General features: G+C 43.7%; 1 protein-coding gene across 2 annotated transcripts in view; it reads left to right on the top strand.

Annotated features, from left to right (window-relative positions):
* The window catches only part of LOC134349393 (receptor expression-enhancing protein 2-like), a 107,476-nt gene that overhangs the window by 77,888 nt on the left and 8,109 nt on the right, over positions 1 to 21,479 (top strand). The window contains exons 6-7 of one of the 2 annotated variants that reach the window (XM_063053624.1): positions 2,237 to 2,384; positions 20,385 to 20,554. In XM_063053624.1, the coding sequence (XP_062909694.1) occupies positions 2,237 to 2,384; positions 20,385 to 20,554 (318 nt within the window). The remainder of the gene's footprint in view (positions 1 to 2,236; positions 2,385 to 20,384; positions 20,555 to 21,479) is intronic. The other variant, XM_063053625.1, reaches the window with a different exon arrangement.

The following is a 21,479-nucleotide window of genomic DNA, read 5'->3' on the forward strand; positions in this document are numbered from 1 at the left end:
GCAGGTGGTGAAAAAGGCAAATGGTATGCTGGCATTTATAGCGAGAGGATTCGAGTACAGGAGCAGGGAGATACTACTGCAGTTGTACAAGGCCTTGGTGAGATCACATCCTTGCCATAGAGGGAGTACAAAGAAGGTTCACCAGATTGATTCCTGGGATGGCAGGACTTTCATATGAAGAAAGACTGGAGAAACTGGGCTTGTACTCGTTGGAATTTAGAAGATTGAGGGGGGATCTGATTGAAACGTATAAAATCCTAAAGGGATTGGACAGGCTAGATGCAGGAAGATTGTTCCCGATGTTGGGGAAGTCCAGAACGAGGGGTCACAGTTTGAGGATAAAGGGGAAGCCTTTTAGGACCGAGATTAGGAAAAACTTCTTCACACAGAGAGTGGTGAATCTGTGGAATTATCTGCCACAGGAAACAGTTGAGGCCAGTTCATTGGCTATATTTAAGAGGGAGTTAGATACGGCCCTCGTGGCTATGGGGATCAGGGGGTATGGAGGGAAGGCTGGTGCAGGGTTCTGAGTTGGATGATCAGCCATGATCATAATAAATGGCGGTGCAGGCGCGAAGGGCCGAATGGCTTACTCCTGCACCTATTTTCTATGTTTTCTATGATAGTCTCGAAATTCTTGCATACTGCTCATGTCTTCCACAGTGAAGACTGATGCAAGTTTGTCCGACATTTCTTTGTCTCCCAGTACTACCTCTCCAGCATCATTTTCCAGTGGTCCAATATTCACGCTCACCTCTCTTTTGCTCTTTATATATCTTAATAAACTTTTGGTATCCTCTTTCCTCTCCTTATGTTTTTTTAGTTGCCTTTTGTTGGTATTTAAAGGCTTCCCAATCCTCTAATCTCCAACTAATTTTTGCTATATTTTATGCTCTCTTGTTTGCTTTTATGCTTTCTTTGACTTCCCTTATCATCTACGGTTGCCTGATCCTCCCTTTGTTTAAACCCTCTCCAACAATTCTAGTAAGGATATTGGTCCCCCTCGAATTCAGATGTAACCCATCCTTTTTGAACAGGCCGTACCTTCCTCAAAAGAGATCCCAATGATCCAGAAAACTGAAACCCTGCCTCCTGCACCACTTCCTCACCATCATCTTATTCCTGATCCGATGAGTACGTGGCACTGGGAGTAATCCAGACATTACTATCTTGTAGGTCCTGTTCTTCAGCTTTTTACCTAATGCGTATGCTCACTGTGCAGGACCTCTTCCCCTTCCTATCAATTGCCAATGTTCACCACGACCTCTGGCTGCTCACCCTCCCTCTTGTACCACTTGTATGTCCACTCTGATAACTTTACCATAAAACAGACACCTCCAAATTTTCCCTTACCTGACACTGCTGTCAGGTTCATGAGGTGGATTGTAAAACCCTTGGGCTGGAGGGCTGGGTCAGGCGAGTTGTGAGTGAGCCTGGGCTCTGTGAAACAGAATAAACACTGTTCCCCTTTGATAAGGCAATCTTGCTCTGGTGTAACCTTATTTTCAGGGAGGATGTGAGGAACATTGAGGAGGATGCCTTTGTTGACACCATCTGTATATTTCTAAGCTCAAAGTTCATAGTGAATGTATTATTAAAGTACATACATGCCACTATATATATAACCTTGAGATTCATTTTCTTGTGGGAATACTCAATAAATCCAGTAACCATTGTAGAATCAATGAAAGACCACATGCAATAGGGCGGACAACCAGCGTGCACAAGACAACAGATTGTACAAATACAAAAAAAAATAAGAAATACTAATAGTAAATAAATAAGCAATAATTATCGAGAACATGAAATGAGGAGTCCTTAAAAGTGACTCCATACATTGTGGGAGCAGTTCCTAGCACCAGGGCCAGGTGATTTTGAGCTGGGAATGTTAGGATCCCAAGCATTCCCATATGTATATGTATACAGTATATACACACCAAAGCATGTGCACTTCTTCCGTCTGTAAATAATTCAGAAACTGATAGTTCTTTTCATTAAGCTCCTTCATAAATCTTGAATTAAGCACTCTTCCCTCCGTAATACATCTGTTTCTGCTTTCTACTTTAATTGCACACAATATTGTTGAAGTAAGAACTCTGCGGAATCGAGTCTGGTGCTTGTTATTGTAGCGAGGACTGTTCCGCTGGTGCCCTCAGTCACTAGTTTACAAGCTGGTTATCTTGCTGCTGTTAGGTTTCGCTTGCCGCTAACATCGTCCATCTCCTATGTTGCCCAGGGTCAAGGAGTGCTGTCGGACAAGTTGCGGAGTTTCAGTATGCAGGACCTGACGCTGCTCCGCGATGAGGACTCTATCCACCCGCGCAGCACCGACTCCCACATGAGAACATCCACAGCCAACCTTCTGGAAACAATAAGTGATTCTGGTACATTTAGTGAAAACAGTCACTCAGGGCACATTATTCCTCTTGTCATTAAGCTAACCACATGAGTAAACACAAGCAACTTGGATGAACCAGAGTTCTGTTCTGTTCCTTCATAAGACAAGCTCAGAGTTGATAGATTAGTGATACGTCAAAGCATCCATTCACTATTTCAATCAGATTGGGGGTTCATGTACTGTCATTTACCCATTATTCCATGTTTCTAACTCGAATATGAAGGAGCATTCTGCAGCATTACACAGCTCCTGGCTGCAAGTTGGATCATAGTTGGTGTCACATTATTGTTCTAGAATGGAACTGGCTTTTGAAAAGTGGGCGCAAAACTCAGCACAATTTCCAGCCTTTAGAAAAGGGTAGTTAAATTATTAAAAGTCATTGCTGCTTTTGTCTGTAGTTACAGACATTGCCTCTTTGTCTTGAATAAGCATGGTTGCAGTACAGTAGGAGTTTGTGATAGATGGTTTTAGTCTACCATGGCATTGATTTTGTGTACTATATCATTCTGTTTTGAGAACATCTAACATTAGCTAACATGTTTCAATGATCAGCTCAGGAATTAATTGTTTGATAAATTGAATCTGGCATCTTCTAGTATCATTAATAGACAAAATTTTAAATACACCTATAGTTGTATATAATCATGGAAGCATCACTTGTTACATTTGTATTAAATATGGGTAATTTTGACCATGCAACAGGATAAAACATCTTAAAGTGAATGCACAACATTCTTTGCACAACACCAGCCTGTTATTTTCGATGTAAATAATATTGCAAGGGGTTTAAAATTGGTTGCTAATTTGCCAACATCCACTTTACATTAAGGTCAAAATGGCCACATTTGTGTTAAGGATTTTCTCTGTAAATTTACTGTACTTGACAATTGGATTTGTAGCTAGGCAACATTGTAAACTTCAAGTGGGTTTGCATTTATTGTGTCCTAAAGAACAAAATGGTTTGACACAGTAATGCAGGGTTCCTGTTTGTGCAGTGCCTTCGCATCACAGGGTTACTACATAGTCTGAAAAAGAGGTGGCTTGCCTGAGTAAACAAAGATGAGTTACATGGCTGCACTTGGGCTAAAACTTCTCAGCTTCCACTGCACTGTATGTGTACAGAATCCTGACAAGCTCCTTTACAACTGGTTGGGCATTAGCACAACTCTTGAGTGAGCCAGGATAATTCTAAATTCTACCCTCTTTGTTATTCACGAGGTTTCTCCTTGTTGTGTCACTGGTGCAGGCAGGTAAGGAGCTCAAAACACCATCCTGTGCCAGAAGTTTTTGGATAAAGACATTTGGAAGCAGTTGATATATTAGAGGAGAACAGTGCATGCTCTGTTATCTATGAGAGTGCGAGGTTTTCAGTTAGACTGTGCCAAGACTGTTGGGGAGAGAATTAACATAGCAGACAATGCGTAACGAGGTTTTGATGTTCAAGAGAAAAGAATTTTCCAGTTTGGTCTGGAATAAGCAGGGAAAGTGCACATGCACAACACACGCTAAGTGTAATCTTATTTCTGTGTTGTTAATAAACCCTGCTACAGTAAATGGGCAAAAAACTTCCCCAGATAAGGGCCTAAGACTTGCAACTGTGTTAACACTCGTTAAAAGTTTCTGATTTATTCCAAACTCTGGGCATAACTTAAATGGAGTGTCGTGAGGTACTGGTCAGGAGTACTTCACCAGAATCATCTGGTATATTTAGACAGATGGTTTATAGTCAAATGATAAGATTACTTCACTTAAAAACATTTTCTGCAGTTTGTACCTAAGCATACCTTTACCTCCCAGATGCACAGCTTTAATTTCCCTGGCACACAGCCTTACTAAGGGTAAAAGAGAGATAAAGTTAAATTCTCTCAGTCCAACTGAATCTATTACAAAGGAAGTTCACTGAATTTCTACATACTACACATTCATGTCCCATTATCAGAAACAGAAGCAGCTTCCCATGCCCCGTGCCTGTTACTCCATTCAGTAAGTCATGGCTAATCTTCTATTATTGGCACCACTATCCTGCACTATATAGCCTTTGAGTTCCTCAATATTAAAAAAGAATATCAATGTGTTTGAATATACTCTGCAACTGGGCCTCCCCAGCCCTCTTGAGTAGAGAATTCCAAAGATTTACAAGTGTTCATTTATCACAAGTATCTCCTTCCTTAAATGGAAAGCCAAGCCTGAGCACAATATTCTACATATGGTTTCCAGGACCCTATATAACTGATGCAAAGGTTTCTACTTTTGTACTCTTATCCTCCTGCAGGGTAGACCAATGTCCCACTTGCTTGCTGAACGGAATTGTAACTGTCTCTAACTAAAACAGAAAATGTAGGAAGGACTTAGCCAGTTGAAAACCTCATTTCTACGGAAGAGACCCTGATACCCATTGACTAGATCTTCTTTCCACAGATGCTTTTTGACTGACTGAATTGTTCCAGCATCTTCTGTTTTTGTTTCACACACCAGCATCTGCAGCTTCCTGGTTTGTAAGCTTTCTTTGATTTGTGTGCAAAGTCTGAAGTTTCTCTGAACAAGACCTTTATATAAGTAAGGTTGAAAGAGTCCAGAGAAAATTTACGAGGATGTTTTCGGGTTTGGAGGACCTGAGTTATAAGTAAAGATTGAATAGGTTAGAACATTATTCTTTGCAACGTAGAAGACTGAAGGAAGATTTGATAGAGGTATACAAAATTATGAAGGGTATAGATAGGGTAGATGCAAGCAGGCTTTTTCCATTGAGTTTGGGTGGGACTACAACCAGAGGTCAAGGGTTGAGGGTGAAAGGTGAAAAATTTAAGGGGAACTTGAGGGAAACTTCTTCACTCAGAGGGTCGTGAGAGTGTGGAATGAGCTGCCAGCACAAGCAGTGCATGGGAGCTCGATTTCAATGTTTAAGAGAAGTTTAGATAGGTACATGGATGGTAGGGGTATGGAGGGATATGGTCCAAGTGCAGTTTAAATGGTTCGGCATGGACTAGATTGGCCAAAGGGCCTGGTTTTGTGCTGTACTTTTCAATGGCTCTGTGACTCCAGTCTCTCATCTTTCTAAGCAGGAAATATTTTCCACACATTAAGCATGGACTCCTTCACATCCTGATACCTACTCTCCCAGCTCTGCCACGGCCATTCTGCCCATCCATACCCAAGCTGAATCATGCCAAGAAATCAGTCAGCTTCAGAGCACCGCACCCAATTCTCGATGTCACTTCATGATTGCATACCCTCAGTATGTGACAGACCAAAGCCATGAGAAGAAGAGTCTTAGGCCTTGGTCCAGTGCAGTTTGTAATAGAAAAAGCTCCTCCTTAGGCATTGCTATTACGTCCTTTGTGATGTTTCTCCTTGTTGGTTAGCAATGCATATATATTTAGGATTCTTTTATGATATTGACAAAGAATGAGGCTGGATGCAGGTCGATGGGTCCAGACAGATTAATGGTTCAGCACAGACTAGATAGGCCGAAGGGCCTGTTTCTGTGCTGTACTGCTCTATGACTCTATGCAGCACATAAAGTTCATCGTTCTGTGAGCACTGCTGAGTCTTTAGGATTTGCCGTATGACAGCCAAGGAGGTCTTGCTGATAACCTCCAGATTTTAAGGTGAATGTGATAGAGAGAATCCTAAAATAGGGCAGAGGTTATGAAACCTGATAAACAATTATTCCAATTAAACACCTAAAGCAGACTAAAAGTGCGCCCATTTAGAACGGAGATGAGGAGGATTTCTTTAATCAGAGGATGGAGAATCTATGGAATTCATTGCATGAAGTAGGCAGGAGAATGGAGTTGAGAGCAAAAACTAAATTAGTCATGATTGAATGGCGGAGCAGACTCAATGGGCTGAATACTCCTATTTGTATGTCTTACGGTTTTCTTCTGAACTGACACTAAATACTTCAAACACTGATGATTCTACCCATGTTCACAGTATGCAACGATCTCCAACAGTGAGGTGAGGCCTAGCAATATTAGGCCTCATGAAAAGTCATTTTATATAAAAAGAAACTGATAGTGAATACATTATGAATATTTCTGTGAGTGAGATATAAAATGTGCACGAATACATTTTGAAGGCTTTTTTATAATTCTTTTATATTTCTGTTGATACAATTGAAGCACTTAATGCTTTTGAGTGTTACATTGATTACATTGATTTGATGGATTCTACCCCACTGTCAATGCTTTAACTCTTCCTTTTCTCCTCTTGCCTTCAATTGGAAAATATGTGTAAGTTTCATCTTTTTTTATCATGTTTGTAATTTTTCTACTCAATGTAATAAAAATCAGGACTTATACTTTATTATAAGGAAAATTCCTCTTTACTGAATTTGCAAAGTCAGATTTATTATCACTGACAAATGTTCTGTGGCAGCAGTACGATGCAATGCACAAAAGTTATCACAACTTACAATAAGAAATATAAAAAAGTAGTGTTCATGGGTTCATGGACTGTTCAGAAATCTAGTGGCGGAGGGGAAGAAGCTATTCCCAAAATGTTGAGTCTTCAGACTCCTGTATGTCTTCCACGATAGTAGCAATGAGAAGAGGGCGTGTCATGAATAATGATGGATGCCACCTTCTTGAGGCACCGCGTTTTGAAGATGTCATTGATAGTAGAGAGGCCAGTGCCCAGGATGAAGCCAGCTGAGCCTATAATCCTCCGCATCTTTTTCTTGATCTTGTGCATTGCAGCCTCCATATCAGGTGGTGAAGCACCCAGTCAGCAAGCTTTCCACCGTACGTGTGTTAGAATTTTGCTAGAGTCTTTGCTGATATACCAAATCTCCTCAAATTCCCGATGAAGCATGTCTTCTTCATGATTACATCAATGTTTGGCCCAGGATAGATCGTCTGAGATACTGATGCCCAGGAACTAAAGCTGCTCACCCTTTCCACTAGTGATCCCTCCATGAGGACTGATGCGTGTACACCCAACTTCCCCTTCCTGAAGTTCACAATCAATTCCTTGGTCTTATTGACATTGAGTGCAAGGTTGTTATTGCAATACCACTCAACCAACTGATCTATCTCACTCCTGTACACCCCCTCATCATCACCTGAGATTCTGCTAATAATAAATGTGTCATCAGTGAGTTTATAGTTGGTGTTTGTGCTGTGCATAAGCACGCAGTAATGAGTGTAGAGAGAGTCGAGCAGTAGACTGAGCACGCATTCATGAGGTGTGTAGGTTTTGAAGCCTGTTGATGAGTACTGATGGTGTACTGAGAATTCTGAAGTCCTTGGTCATTCTGTGCAATTCCCTGCACATCGACCTCCCTTTCCCCTGCCTCCTAAAAACGCAACAGGGTTCTTGCCATGTTTTCACCTTCAGTGTCACTAGGCTCAACATTCAGTGGTTTACCCACCTTCTTTAGACAATGCCTTCCCTTGTGGAGGTGCACGTGGAGCCTTCAGAATTGTTTCAGATTCTGTTTTATTTGCAGAGTTGTTAAACAATTTGTGAGAAAAAAATTAAAGAGAACCGTGTTCCAAATTTTCTAAAGTGGGTTGAAAAAAGTCGATTCAGTGAAGTAATTCATTCCAAACACCATGGTTGATACAAGTAGAATGAAAGTTAAAATCAGCTTCATATTGCTGGGAACCTTTTGCATGTTAAAAGCCCGATATTGGAATAAATGATAAATGGTATTCTAAAATGAATGCAAGCACAGTATAGAAAAAGTTAAGCTCTGTAAAACAAATGAGATGATTGGGTTGGTTGACTATTCACATGCAGTTGATATTGATAAATGAAATGTTATAGAAGAGGTCCTGTGAATCTCTAATTTGTGTGGATGGTGGGCTTTATATTTACCATATAACCTCACCATAGGAATAATATTCATGCCACAAAAGTGCCATAAATGACGACTTCTAAAAAGATTCTGACCATATACCCTTGATAACTAACGGTGTCAGCATAAGAGTACACTATCATAACATCCTGTGGGGCTAACTTAAATGGGCCGTTACATGCTTACTGTGGTAACAAGAACAGATCAGAAGCTGAGTGTCCTGTGGAAAGCTGCTGATACCCCAAAACCTTTCCACCATTTACTGTCCAGAAATGTAGAGGAGATGAAAAGCAGAGCAACAGAGGCGATTCAGTGATGAATAGTAACTTTAATAATAGACAACAAAATAACAAGCCATAAGGGGCCACCAGACAAGATAAAGCAGATATTAAACACCATAGGCAACAACGTAATTGAAGGCTAGGAGTTGGCTGGTTCAATGGGTGAATAAGGACTGTGGGTGAGAGCTGGGTTTAAATAGGCTGCAGGTGATGAGTTGGAAATGAGTGGCAGGTGATTACTGTTAGCTGGATAGAGACTTGGAAGTGCCTGCAGTACAAGCCTGACAGAACGTCCCTCCTATATCTGGCTTCTGATGGCCCAGGATGATCTGGATGGGTCCAATGGAACTTCTTGCTGATCCGAGGTGAAAGTAGATGGCACCCAAGACCTCTCCTCTGGGCTGTACCCTTCCTAGTTGTCCAGGTACTGAACACACCGTCCACGATGACGTGAATCCATCAACTATCGAACCATTTACACTGGACCACCATCCACCATCGTAGGTTCGGGAAGTGCAGGTTCAGGTGGGTCGAGTGGACCAAGGACAGGGGGCTTGTGGCAGGTATGACCCTGAGGGATGATGGCAGCTGGAGGAACGAAGACATTGGCTGATGGGAAACTCTGATCATCTCCTGACCACCAGAACCACAGACCCACCAACTGAACCAACGTCAAGCTCACTAGGCCCTCTTCGTCAAGCTGTTCAACTTGATTGATGGCTGGATTGTTGCGATGGGTAATACTGAAGGGACCAATGGACCAGTGAGAGAGCTATGTGTGTGCAGGGGCAGATCTCGGGTGGACAGTCAGACATGCTCCCCAGGCTGGAGTCATCTGGCTGGACACTGCTGGCGTTTGGCATGATAGCAGTAGGCACAGTTGGCAGCAAGGTTTGCCCTCCATGCCCTCCTGCAGCAGCGAACCAGGGCCTTGGCGAGCTGGACTTCTACTGTTGGCTCCTCCATGGGAGCTAGTAGCCAGGAAGCATTTCGAAGGGTGATATGCTCGTGGCAGAAAGCCAAAGTGTCGCAGAATCTTCTCCACTTGCTGTCTGGCTCTTTCTAGCTGACTGTTGGTCCACAGATAATAGCCAAACTTACTGAGGTGTAGAGGAGGGAGCAGAAGGCTTGCCAGAAATGGGAGACAAATTGTGGGCCCGAGTCTGACCAATGTCCTGAGGAAAACCACGGAGGTGAACTACATGCTGGGGTTCCAGGCTGACGTAGGTTTGTGGAGGTGGGCTGCCTTGGAGACCCAATCTACCATGATGAAATCCATGGCAATGTGTGGGACCACTGGCATTGAGGGACTGGTACGGTCCCGGGAGCCCACAGAGCTGCAAGTTGTGGGAATTGGGCTGAACATATTGAGGGCAGGCAGTACGAACTGACATACATCTGCAACCATGACAGCCCACCAGAACTGGGGTCTCAGAAAATCCGGAGTCCGGATGGCTGGAGAGGCATGTGGGATGGGCCCATTGGAACGCCTCAGAGCGCACAGCTGCTGGCACGTGCGTGAAGTTGTCAGGTGTGTCAGCCAGAGCGGGCTCATGCCATAGGGGCTTGCGGATCTGGTTCTCAAAATCCCAATCAGGGCAAGGATCTTTGAGGATGGAATGACAGTTTGAGGGTTAAATTCCATTCCAGCAGGTCAAACTGTCATGATAGGGCATCCACCTTACTGCTTTTGGAGTTGGGTTGGTAGGAGGTAGTGAAGTTGAAGAACAAGGTCCAGTGAGCCTGATGTGGGTTGAGTTTGTGAGCCTGTTGTATGGATGAGGTTCTGTTGGTTAATCCAGATCAGGAAGGGCTCCGTGCTTCCTGTCGGTTATCGTCTCCATTCCTCCAAGGTCATAATTAATGGCGAGTACCCCTAATCCATAATGGTGCTGTGTAGAGTGGAACTTACACAAGAAAGTACAGAGTGCGTCTTCCTGTCCAGTCCTCGCTGGGAGAGGATGGCCATGGTGTTCATGTCAGATGCGTCCACCTCCAACAGAAAATGTCCGAAGGGGTTTGGGTGGCAGAGAATGGGAGCAGTGCTGAAGCGTCTCTTAAGCTTCTCAAAAGACAGGTCCACAACAACTGACCAGGTTATCAGTGAGGTATGTGGTTTGGAGAAGGAGGTGAGGGGAGTGGCGATTTGGCTGTAGTTATTGATGAAACAGCAGTAGAAGCTGGAGAAGCCCAGGAAGTGCTGTGGCTGTTTGAAGGAGTGTGGTCGGGGCTATTCAATGATGGCACACATTTTCTTTGGGTCCATGGTTAAGCCTTGGGGTGAAAGTATGTCCCCAGGAAGGAAATGATTGGGGTGTGGAACTGGCGTTTCTATATCTTGTGGTATAGTTGGTTCTTGAGGAGATGCTGACAGACTGTACGGATATGGCAATTATTGTCTTGAGGATCCCTGGAGAAGATGAGACACATACTTGTGTAGCATTTCTTGGAGGAGTTCGTTAATGGAAGTTTGGAAAAGGCTGGACTGTTGGAAAGCCCAATAGGCACCAGTGGCCAGTGGATGCATTGGACACTGTCTTTCACTCATCCCCCCAGCCCCATGGAGCATTTTGAATGCGCTACCCATTAATAGAAACATAGAAGCATAGAAAATAGGTGCAGGAGTAGGCCATTTGGCCCTTCGAACCTGCACCGCCATTCAGTACGATCACGGCTGATCATCCAGCTCAGAACCCTGTACCTGCCTTCTCTCCATACCCCCTGATCCCTTTAGCCACAAGGGCCATATCTAACTCCCTCTTAAATATAGCCAGTGAACTGGCCTCAACTGTTTCCTGTGGCAGAGAATTCCACAGGAAACATACTCCCTGATCCCTTTAGCTACAAGGGCCATATCTAACTCCCTCTTAAATATAGCCATTGAACTGGCCTCAACTGTTTCCTGTGGCAGAGAATTCCACAGGAAACATACTCTCTGATCCCTTTAGCCACAAGGGCCATATCTAACTCCCTCTTAAATATAACCAGTGAACTGGCCTCAACTGTTTCCTGTGGCAGAGAATTCCAAAGATTCACCACTCTCTGTGTGAAGAAGTTTTTCCTCATCTCAGTCCTAAAAGGCTTCCCCTTTATCCTCAAACTGTGACCCCTCGTTCTGGACTTCCCCAACATCGGGAACAATCTTCCTACATCTGGTCTGTCCAATCCCTTTAGAATTTTATACTTTTCAATAAGATCCCCCCCTCAATCTTCTAAATTCCAGAGAGTACAAGCCTAGTCGATCTAGTCTTTCATCATATGAAAGTCCTGCCATCCCAGGAATCAATCTGGTGAACCTTCTTTGTACTCCCTCTATGACAAGAATGTCTTTCCTCAGATTAGGGGATCAAAACTGCACACAATACTCCAGGTGTGGTCTCACCAAGGCCTTGTACGACTGCAGTAGTACCTCCCTGCTCCTGTACTCGAATCCTCTTGCTATGAATGCCAGAATACCATTCGCCTTTTTCACCGCCTGCTGTACCTGCATGCCCATTTTCAATGACTGGTGTACAATGACACCCAGATCTCGTTGCACCTCCCCTTTTCCTAATTGGCCACCATTCAGATAATAATCTGTTTTCCTGTTCTTGCCACCAAAGTGGATAACCTCACATTTATCCACATTAAATTGCACCTGCCATGAATTTGCCCACTCACCTAACCTATCCAAGTCACCCTGCATCCTCTTAGCATCCTCCTCACAGCTAACACTACCGCCCAGCTTCGTGTCATCCGCAATCTTGGAGATGCTGCATTTAATTCCCTCATCCAAGTCATTAATATACATTGTAAACAACTGGACTCCCAGCACTGAGCCTTACGGTACCCCATTAGTCACTGCCTGCCATTCTGAAAAGGTCCCGTTTATTCCCACTCTTTGCTTCCTGTCTGCCAACCAATTCTCTATCCACATCAATACCATATCCCCAATACCGTGTGCTTTAAGTTTGCACACTAATCTCCTGTGTGGGACCTTGTCAAAAGACTTTTGAAAATCCAAATATACCACATCCACTGATTCTCCCCTATCCACTCTACTAGCTACGTCCTCAAAAAATTCTATGAGATTCGTCAGACATGATTTTGGGAGAGGGGAGCAGTTCTTAATAGTGATTTTGTTGAATGCATGGCAGCTGATGCAGGGACAGAGACCCCCATCTTTCCCTTTGTCTGAGAAGAACCTCGCAGCTGATGAGGACTGGGATGTTCGAATGAAGCTATGCTTCAGTCCTTCAGTAATGTGGTCATTCATGGCATGGGTCTCAGGAGTGGAGAGGGAGAACAGATGACCTCTGGGAGGGGTAGTTCCCAGGAGATCGATCGCATGGTCATGTGGTCTGTGAGGTGGCAGGGAACTGGTTTTCCTTTTACTGAAGGCAATGGCTAAGTCGTGGTATCCCTGTGGGATTTTGATGAGGACAAGGGTTTCCTCCGTCTCCATGGATTCACGGGGTGAACTAAACTTTGGTTGTATCAGGTGGGTCCCCAACTCAGCAGTGAACTGATGTCCAGGGGTGATCCAAACTAGAGGAGTGTTCAGTGAGGAGTTGTATGGACTCGTGGTGCTCTCGGATACTCACGTGCATAGGGCGTGTGCGAGCTCTGACCATCCCGGACCCCAAGGGACATCCTTCAATGGCCATGATGCAGAAGGGCTGAAAGAGAATCAATAGGGAGCCCAAGTGGCACACGCAGAGACCAGTCCAGAGAGTTGCCTGCTGCACTGGAATCCACCAGAGTCTCATGTGCACGTAGAGCCATCAGGTTGTGGAGGACAGAGAGAGTGAGTCAGGCTACGATACTGAAACAAAAGGGCCATGGGTGAGAGGGGAGCTTATTGGATAGAAGGCCCTCATCTCTACCTGGTGGTGCTGGTTTTGAAGCAGTGGGCATTTGATGATTTGATGTGTGGATGACAGTAATCACACAGGTTGTTCCTCTACCAACACTCATACTGATGGGAGTGGGGGGGGGGGGAATGGCAAGGGAGCTCTCCCTAACTGCATGAATTCTGGAGGCATTTCTCATGACGGTCCTGCAGCCTGAGATGGTTCAGGGAATGGAACTGGGGTCCTGGTTGATGATCTGGTGGGTCATAACACAAGACTCTTCAATATGGAGGATCAGAGTGTTGAGGCTTTCGAGGTCGGTGGGCATCTCCCAGGTTGACAGCTCACCTTTCAAGTGCTCCAAGAGGCTGTGATGGTAATGGATCAGCTGCACTTCTGCATTCCAGCTGCACTCTGCCGTGAGGCTCCTGAATTCCACCAGCTCCGAGTGTGAGAGTCCTGAATTCCATCGTATGATTCTGCACCGAGCACGAGGGTTCTAATTCCACCGTGTAATCCAGCACCGAGTGTGAGGATCCTGAATTCCAGCACATGGCATGAGGGTTCTGAATTCCACCATGTAATCCAGCACCAAGCATGATGCATGTGAAGTATCCAATCCACTACCTTCCTTCCATTTCCCAGATGGTCGAAAACCTGGTGCATCTCAGCAGTGAATTGCTCATATTTATTGCAAATTGTGGTTTTATTGTCGCAGTTAGTGGCGGCCTGGATCAGAGTTCACCCAGTCATCAGAGAAATGACAAAGGCAATCTTGGCTCAGTCCATAGAATAGAGGTGGCTGTAGTTCGAAATATAAGATACACTGGGACAGGAGGTTGTGGCATCAGGTTGGGGATCTGTCAAAACATTTGGGCACTGAGGGAGGAGACTGTCTGGCGTGAGGTTGCTGTAATGAGATGGTGAGTTGTTTGAGATTAGCGAGCAAATGGTCAATGTTTTCCTGCTGCCTCTAGATCGCGAACTCGTGTTTGTGGATGACTTCCTTTGGATGAGCAGACTCTGCTGGGTCAATCTCTGACTCACTCATCCTGTCACAAAGTCGAGGAGCCTTGATTTAAAAGCAGAGCAGGGAGATGATTTGGCACTAGCCAGTAACTTTAATAACAGACTGCAAAATAACAAGCCATGAGGGGCACAAAACAAGAGAGGACAGATACTGAACACAACATCCAACAATATAACTGAAGGCTAGGAGCAACTGGTTGAGGCTGGCTGGTTCAGTGGGTGAACAAGGACTGTGGATGAGAGCTGGGTTTTAATAGGCTGCAGGTGTTGAATTGGAAATGAGTGGCAGGCGATTCTTGTTAGTTGGGTGGAGACTGAGAGGTGCCTTTCTGTGCAGGTTTGACATCTACATGGCACAATTCGGGCGTGTGATAATTACCAGGGTTTTCTTGGATGATTGTAGCTCTGACACTCAAGGAGGTAAATATCACTCTGGCTTCGAGTCTGGCTGTGTGGCTGAGAAGGGAAGCGGGGAAGAAGAGAAGAGCAGTGTTGATAGGGGATTCAATAGTGTGGGGAACAAACTGAGGAGTCTGTAGATGTGAAAGAGAATCCCAGATTGTATATTGTCTCTCAGGTGTCAGGGATGTTTTGGATCATGTCCATAGCAGTCTTAAGAGGGAGGGTGAGCTGCTAGGAGTCAGCGTACGTATTGGTATCAATGACAAGGTAGGAAAAGTGATAAGGTCCTGAAGAGTGAATAGAGAGAGCTAGGTAGGGAGCTGAAAAGCAGGACCTCAAGGGTAGTAATCTCTGAATTGCTGCCTGTACTGCGCACCAGTGTGGCTAAGAATAGGATTATTTGGCTGATGAATGAGTGGTTGAAGAATTGATGCAGTGGCAGGATTTCAGATTTGTGAATTATCGGGATGTCTTCTGGGGCAAATATGACCTGTACAGAAGAGACAGATTACACCTGAACTTGAGGAGGACCAAGATTTGCTAGAGCTGTTGGAGTGGGTTTAAACTAGATTGACAGTGGGATGGGAACCAGAGTGGGTGGGGCAGTTGGTGTAAAGATAGATGTGACATATAGAGGCAGTGAGTAGGGCATAAGAACAATCAGTTAGATGGGTGGAAGTGTACTATATTAACACAAGAAGTTTCAGAACAAGGCTGATGAAATTAGAGCATGGGTCAGTACATGGAACTATGATGTTGTGGCCATTACAGAGATCTGACTGTCACAAGGGAAGGAATGGGTGCTGGATGTTCCTGTTAGATATTTCAAAAGGGACAGAAAGGGAAGTAAAAGAAGTGGGGGAATGGCATTGCCAATCAGGGGAAGTATCATAGCTGAAGAAAGGGAGGACATCGTGGAGAGATCTAAGTCAGAAACAAGAAAGGAGCACTTACTGTCTTTGGAGTATTCTATAGACTTACCCCTCCCCCAGTAGCAACAGAGACACTGAGGATCAGATTAGGAGGCAAATTTTAGAAGGATTAAAAACTAACAAGGTTGTTGTCATGGGTGACTTCAACTCCCCTAATCTTCATCAGAATCTCTTTAGTGCATAAGTTTGAAATGGGGCAGAATTTGTTAGGTGTGTTCAGGAAGGATTCCTGGCCCAATATGCAGACAGGTGGACGACTGAATCTGATAGAAGGCAAGGAACCTGGTCAGGTGATAGATCTCTTGGTGGGTAATCATTCAGAGATAGTGACCATAACTCCCTGCCCTTTACCATTGACTTGGACGGGAATAGGAGTAGATAGTATAGGTAGGTATCTAATTGGGGAGGATGAATTATGATGCTTTTCAGCAGGAACTTTGGACTGTAAATTGGGAACATATTTGGAATGGGGAAATGCACAACAGAAATGTGAAGGTTGTTTAGGGAGCACTTGTATAGGGTTCTGGATTAGTTTGTCCCATTAAGGGAGGGAAAGAATGGTAGGGTGGAGGAACCATTGTTGATAAGAGATGTAGAGCATCTAGTCAAGAGGAAGCAAGAAGTATACTTAAGAATAGGGAACAGGAATCAGATAAGGATGTGGAGAGTTACAAGGTAATCAGGAAGGAGCTTAAGAATGGACTTTGGAGAGCCAGAAGGGGACATGAGAAGGCCTTGATGAGTAGGATTAAGGAAAATCACAAGGCATTCTACATATACAGTACCTGAAGAAAAGGAGGAGAGTGAGAATAGGAACAATCAGGGATAGAAGAGGAAACATATGCCTGGAGTCAGAGCAGGTAAGGGAAGTCTTTAATGAATATTTTGCTTCGGTATTTTCCAGTCAGAGGGACCTTTACAAATGTAAGGACAGTGTAAAACAGGCTGATATGGTAGAACATTATGACATTAAGAAAGAGGATGTGCGGGAATGTTTGAAAGACATTAGATCCCCGGGGTTAGGCGGGATATACTCCAGGTTGCTACAGGAAGTGAAGGAAGAGATTGTTGTGCCTTTGAGGATGATCCTTGTGTCCTTATTGGCTGCAGGAGTAATACCAGAAGATTGGAGGATGGCAAATGTAATTCCTTTGTTTAAGAAAGGGAATAGGGATCACCCTTAGAAATTAATATGGAACAGTGACTCTTACATCAGTGGTGACAACATTATTGAAGAGGATTCTTAGAGGCAGGATTTATGAGCATTTGGAGAAGCATTGTCTGATTGAAGATAGTAAACGTGGCTTTGTGAGGGGCAAGTCATGCCTCATAAGCCAGCATGACTTGTTTGAGGATGTGCGAAAACAAATGGATGAAGATAGAGCAGTGGATGTTGTGTATGTGCATTTTAGTAAGGCATTTTACAAGGTTCCCCATGGTAGTCTCATTCAGAAAGTCAGGAGGGATGGGATTGAGGGAAACTTGGCTGTGTGGATTCAGAATTGGTTTACGCACTGAAGGTAGAAGCTGGTACTAGATGGAGTGTATTCTGTTCGGAAATTGGCAACCAGAGGTGTTTCACAGGATCTGTTCTGGGACCCCTGCTTTTTTTAAATTTTTATAAATGACGTGTATGAGGAAGTTGAAGTGCAGGTTAGTAGATGACACAAAGGTTGGTGACGGTGTGGATAGTGGAGAGGGACGGTTGAACATTGATAGGAGGCAGGGCTAGGCTGAGAGGTGGCAGATGGAATTCAATATGGAAACGTGTGAAGTGATATACTTTTGGAAGGTTGAATTTGAAGGCAGAGTACAGGGTTAATGGCAGGATTCTTAGCAGTGTGGAAGAATGGAGGGGTCTTGGTTCCATCTTCACAGATACCTCAAAGGTGCTGTGCAAGTTGCCAGAGTGGTTAAGAAAGCATATGGTTTGTTTGCCTTCATTATTTGGGGAACTGAGTCCAAGAGCATGAGGAAATGTTGTAGTTATACAAACCTGTGGTTAAGTCACACTTAGAATATTATGCTCAGTGCTGGTTGCCTCATTATAGGAAGGATGGAGAAGATGGCGGCGCGACGCAGCTCACAGCGGCCACTCCGGTGATGATGATATCTGTTATCTGTCAAGTAGGGTGCCGTGCACAATCCTGATTTGATGGAGACAGACGTGAGAACACAGAGGAACATCTGGAGAAACTTCTGAAATGCCTGCTTCGCTGCTGCTGCTGCTGTGTGGTCCGGAATCTCTGGAGGAGAAGGCCCCAAGTCCTCGGCTTTGCTTGTTGCTTGGCGGCCGGGGTGGGGTTGAAGCGCTCGGCAGAGGATGGTGCTCGGAGAGGCTGTGTCGGAGGGGCTGGTCGGAGGCTCGAAGTTTTCGGACGGACTCAGAGTCCACTGCGGTCGGGTGCTTCCAATGGTGCTGCATCGGCAAGTTTGCGGTGCTTGGAAGTTCGTGGCAGGGAGAGTTTCTCCCTTCTACCGTCTGCGTCAGATGATGGGGCTATCAGGACTTGAGACTTTTTTTACCGTGCCCATGGTCTGCTCTTTATCAAATTACGGCATTGCTTTGCACTGTTGTAACTATATGTTATAATTATGTGGTTTTGTCAGTTTTAGTCTTGGTTTGTCTTGTATTTCTGTGATATCATTCTGGAGGAACATTGTATCATTTTTTAATGCATGCATTTCTAAATGACAATAAACGAGGACTGAGTGTCCTCATAATCTAATATAATGTGGAAGCCCTGGAGAGGGTAGAGAAGATTTATCAGAATGATGCCCAGATTGTTAAGCATGTCTTATAAGTAAAAGTTGAGCAAGCTCGGGCTTTTCTCTTTGGAGCAAACGTGGATGAGAGGTGACTTGATAGAAGTAGCAAAGATTATAAGAAGCATAGATTGAGATAAATGGCTAGCACTTGAGGGCCCAGTTTTAAGGTACTTGGAAGTAGGTACAGAGGAGATGTCGGGGTAAATTTTTTATGCAGAGAGTGGTGGGTGCGTGGAATGGGCTGCCAGTGACTATGGTGGAGGTGGATATGATAAGGTCTTTTAAGAGACTCCTAGAGTACATGGAGTTTAGAAAAATAGAGGGCTATGGGTAACCCTAGGTACTTTCTAAATTAAGTACATGTTTGGCACAGCATTGTGGGCCGAAGGGCCTGTATTGTGCTGTAGGTTTTCTATGTTTCTATGTGTGGACACCCAGAGACCTTTACCCCAGAGCAGAAATGGTTGTTTCAAGGGAGCATATTTTTAATGTGATTGGAAGGAAGTATAGAGAATGTCAGAGGTAAGATTTTTTTTCACAGAGAGTGATAGGTGCACGGAAAGCCAAAGGTAATGGTAGAGGCATAAACAATTAGGGATTCTTAAATAGGCACGTGTATAAAATAAAAATGGAGGGTTATGTGGGAGGAAAGGGTCAGATTGATCAGTTAGTTAAAAGGTCATCATAAGTCCAAAGTGCTTGGACTACCCTGTATGGTTCCATGTTCTCTAACAGACAATCCGCTTGACTGGAATCCTATCTACCACCTTAGCCATTCATTCCCTGAACCTCTAGTGCACCATGTCTGCAGCGTGTGGACCACTTCCATGATACATTGTGGTTACTTGCCTAGAGTACTTGGACAACGTCTACCAAACTCATGATTTTTATCATTATGAGGACAAGGGCAACAGACACATGTCAACATCTGTTTTCTCTCTTTGTTCTACATTATTAGAAAGAGATTGCAACATCTAAGTCCTAGCCCCACCCCCCACCACTCAGCAACAGCATTAGGGAATACCTTCACCAGGATAACAGCAGTGCAAAGGTCCAATCTAATGTCAGAGAAATTTATACAAATATACATCCTGAAATGCTTTCTCTTCACAAACATCCACAAAAACAGGGAAGTGCCCCAAAGAATGAACAACGGTTAAACGTGAGAACCCCAAAATACCCCCCCACCAGCTTCCCCTCCCGCGCGTAAGTGGCAGCAAGCAACGATACCCCCTCCCCCCGGCAAATAAAACCGCACCCACTACCAAGCAGAAGCATGAGTCAGGCGATAGCAAAGACACAGACCTTGCAGCTACCCGAAAGTCTATCGCATTTCATCCAGCATTCGACAAACCACAGGTTTTCTCTCACCCTAATAAGGGAGAGGGAGGTGTCCCCCATTTTCACAGCGAGCAAGAGACATAACAACAACAACCCGCTGGTTTACGATGTTAAAAAGTCCGTTTCAAAATAGATCAAACTTAAGGGCATTTAGAGATGGGCAATAAATGCTGTAAAAGCAAGCAACATCCATATTCTAAGAAAGTGATAAGTGAAAAATATCACCTACAGTGTGATGTCACACATGTCCAATGAAGGAACAAAGGCAGTTTTTTTCATTTCACATCGGTAGAGCAGGAATATTTGGTTGTGATTCTTTTGGTGTCTTTTCTAAATTTTAAATGAGACTCTATTAATTGAACAAGCATCAATAAAGCCAAGTCTAGCATTATTGAAGAACAAATTGGAAAATGTATATGTCTACATTCCTGTAACAGTACCTCGTATTTATATATTACTATTATTCTGAGAAATCCATAATTTGTTTGCATCTGCTAAGAATTGTTTTCAGTATTTCTGAAATACTTTCGAGAAATGCACTCTCACAAAATGTTGTTTTGGGTTTTAGCCTCCTTCTTTTTGCTCGCTGTTTCTCAGACACACGCCGGCTTTCTTCAGGGGAAGAACTAGGAAATGCGCAAGCTCAGAAATCAGATGGAGAGCAGCCAGATGTGAAACTTGAACAAGCAGATGAAGATATCGTGGACAAAGTACCAAAACGCACCCAGAGCCTTAAAGCCAGTAAACAAAAACTGCAGCGTTCAGAGGTATTTTATTATGTTTGCTAGCCTCAATTAAATTTAGTTATCAAAATGCTGTCTTATTTATTTGTTAACCACTCCATCAGTTAATATCCTCCAGCTCATCAATTCTGACTCGTCAGTTCTTCCTCTTCAAGGGGTACATTGAATTACGGATATTTTAATAATGCAGAGATCATACTGTATGAAACAGTATAGACTTTGAAGAACCATATTAAACTTCTGAAATTCTTTTGAGTTTAGAAAATAAAATGAATTTGTTCAGAAATGCAGATGCTTGTGGTGTGATGACAACTTACAATGCAGAATGAAATCTTAATAGGTGGTGATACTTTAATTTATCCAAAAAATAAGAACTACTGAATGTGCACTTAACTAATGCTGGCTGGTGTAAATCTTTGAAAGGTTAACAGATGTTGGTGTAGGCATAGGAATCGAGATTCTTTGATTGATGAGCAATGCTTAATACCTACAGGCTTTGCTCATTTCAAACGAAAGCCAGTGATATAACAGCTGTCACGCAGAAACTATTTTTCAAGGCTGCATTTTTTTCAATTTGACTGGATTTTGCTTTTGATAATAAATATACTCATTGCAAACAGACGAGCATTTTGTCAAAAAATCAGCAGCTTGAAGAACTTGCAAAGCTGGAGAGCGCTGAGGAGTGGATACACAGGGTAATTTTACTTCTCCTGAACACACTCACAGGGGCCAGCAGTGGGAATGTCTTTCTGGGTGGACTGGATGGTCCAGCATATTGCTCTGCTTTCCTTTTTTTTTGTAATTTATTTTTTATTGAGTTTCATCATCAAACAAACATTTCCATAGGATGTATTTCAGATACTGTACATATATATCATATAATCATATTTGTCACAAAATATAATATTTATCTGAAGTATACTCGTATAGAAAGAGGAGGAAAGAAAGA

Source organism: Mobula hypostoma, chromosome 7 (assembly GCF_963921235.1).
Source record: "Mobula hypostoma chromosome 7, sMobHyp1.1, whole genome shotgun sequence".
NCBI classification, from domain to species: domain Eukaryota; kingdom Metazoa; phylum Chordata; class Chondrichthyes; order Myliobatiformes; family Myliobatidae; genus Mobula; species Mobula hypostoma.